This window comes from Zerene cesonia, unplaced genomic scaffold, assembly GCF_012273895.1.
Source record: "Zerene cesonia ecotype Mississippi unplaced genomic scaffold, Zerene_cesonia_1.1 Zces_u005, whole genome shotgun sequence".
Classification (NCBI taxonomy): domain Eukaryota; kingdom Metazoa; phylum Arthropoda; class Insecta; order Lepidoptera; family Pieridae; genus Zerene; species Zerene cesonia.
Window position 1 is genome coordinate 2,004,906 of NW_024045135.1, and position 2,378 is coordinate 2,007,283.

A 2,378-nucleotide genomic window follows, 5' to 3' on the forward strand; every position below is an offset into this window, starting at 1 on the left:
ATACCTTAATGATCTACCTTATTATTTGCAGGATGTGTGTGAAATATTACTATTTGTTGATATATGAAACCTGATTGATATTTAAAGTAGGTAGACATGACCCAAGTGTATTTTATATACTTCCAAATATAAAAAGGATAATCTACTTTCAAATTCCAAATAATCGGCATTATTCCTTGGGATGACACGATAGATAAGAAGCAATAAAAGGGAGTCCATATTAACACCGCCATTGCTAAGATCAGTTCCGTTGCATATGCATTTTATTTGTATTATAAAAAACGATATTGAAATTTTATTTATATGTATGCTGTAAGCCCTATTATTAATTGCTCTTTAATATCATATTTCATGTACTTTATAACGCCGACTTATATACAAAAGTAGGTGATAGACATTGTCGGGAAATATCACTTTTTAACCTTCACAAAACAAAGAAAACGATCAAGCTTACGAAATTAATAATGTATTAATATGACAGGCGCACGAGGTGGACTTGGGTATAACTCGATTCAAAACTGAGATTTGTACCTCAATATGATGGTATTATTGCAGAGCCTCGAAATGCTCAATTTTATCATACGGTCTCGTAATTTTTTTTAATTCTAAGTCACTCTGATACACTCTTTTCTTTGTAATCACACTATAAATGTTAAGTATGTTAAGAATGTTTTGGACGCCTATAAATAGTACACGTGCCAGCCCAGCTTCTTTTAATGTTCTGTATACTGTTGGTATCCCAATAAATAAATAAAAAATTGAAAACAATGAATTCAATTCAAGAGCAAATGTGTTTGGAGCAGAACCGCCGGGCGCGCCGCGCTCGCTGCAGCTGTGGGGCGTGGGGGCGGGCTGGGCGCGGGTCCGCTGGCGCGCGCGCCGCGCCGCCGCCACGCTGTTCGCCGCGCTCGTGTCGCCGCTGCACGCGCTGCCCGCGCACCTCACCTCTGACCCCATGCACGCCACGTACAATTTAACGCTCGATTTATCCGAAGACAAGTACTTATAACTAATCTTATACCCAAATTTTATTTAGAACTGTTTACTTTTGATATTGTTGTTATACAAGTTTTTGAAATATTGTACCTATCAGTTAGCTTGTAAATTTATATGGTTTATTTGGCTTAAGATGTTTAAAAGGAATCAAAAATCCTTTTTTTATAGGACTGACGTTGATGGCACCAGCATACTGAGTGCAAAAATAGAGAATTTAAGAGCGGCAACAACGTACTCACTTCGCATAGTCGCCTCTAATCACATTGGACAATCGCCACAATCCGATGCTCTTATCTTCACTACCCTAGAGGAAGGTTAGAATCCATTGTACCAGCCAAATGAAAATAACATAATTAGAGAAATTAATTTTCTAACATTTTTATATACTTCATATTGTAACTGTTTTCCTTTGGTTATAGCTCCAAATGGTTCACCGCTAAACGTACGCATCAGACCAATTAATTCTGGAGAAGTGCATATTTCATGGTCTGTAAGTACATTGTTTCCATTCAGTATTGTTTATGACAATATAATGAAAAATTAAGAACTGTACATTAACTGGGGAGAGTAGGGGAAAGCCACATTATTAAGGGGACATGTTGATTGTTAGAGTATTAGCAATTATGATTTGTGACGGCAACAAAAGTTGGAACTTATTTTTTTATTGGTTTAGATATTGCATTCCAACAGTTTCAAATTTTTAACTGTTCAGAAGAAACTTACTTGTCTTGAAAACTTGATGGAATATAAACGTTAAATTGCAGGACAATTTTGTATTTTAGTTACTATTAAAAACCAAATTGCAAATCAAAGGCTCCGGCGCAAGACAGTTGGAACGGCGAGCTGCTGGGATACGTAGTGACGTGGCGCGAACTGCGGGAGGCGGGGGGCGGGGACGTGCGCGAGGTGGCGGACGCGGGCAGCGCGGTGGCGCGCGGCTGGAGCAGCGCCGAGCTGGTGCTGGGCGGCCTGCGCCAGTTCCGCCGCTACGCGCTCTCCGTGCGCGCCTTCAACCGCGCCGGCCCCGGCCCGCCCTCGCCCACACTCTACACTACCACTGCAGATGGAGGTAGTATTCAAGATTAATTTCGAATTTAATAATATCGATGTCGATTTATTTTGAATGATCCCTAGCATTTTCTGTTATGTTGGATAGTGCCTGAAGATGCGCCTAGCCAGGTGTCATGTGAAGCCGTATCGACCCGCTCGCTACGAGTGCGCTGGGCGCCGCCGCACGCTGCGCACGCTCCACTTGGCTACGATGTGCTCTACGCACCCATGTACTTCTCACAGTGTTAGTGTAATTCAGTTTCACAATATCCTTTTTCTTTGTAAAATTTTTCTTTTAACAAAAGCATAATTGGAAATTATGTCAAATGTGT

The 2,378-nt window shown here is 40.8% G+C and overlaps 1 protein-coding gene across 1 annotated transcript in view; it reads left to right on the forward strand.

Annotated features, from left to right (window-relative positions):
• LOC119838783 (Down syndrome cell adhesion molecule-like protein Dscam2) overlaps positions 1 to 2,378 on the forward strand; it is a 12,505-nt gene that overhangs the window by 3,108 nt on the left and 7,019 nt on the right. The window contains exons 8-12 of the mRNA XM_038364885.1: positions 804 to 999; positions 1,165 to 1,310; positions 1,416 to 1,486; positions 1,810 to 2,065; positions 2,153 to 2,290. Of these exons, the coding sequence (XP_038220813.1) occupies positions 804 to 999; positions 1,165 to 1,310; positions 1,416 to 1,486; positions 1,810 to 2,065; positions 2,153 to 2,290 (807 nt within the window). The remainder of the gene's footprint in view (positions 1 to 803; positions 1,000 to 1,164; positions 1,311 to 1,415; positions 1,487 to 1,809; positions 2,066 to 2,152; positions 2,291 to 2,378) is intronic.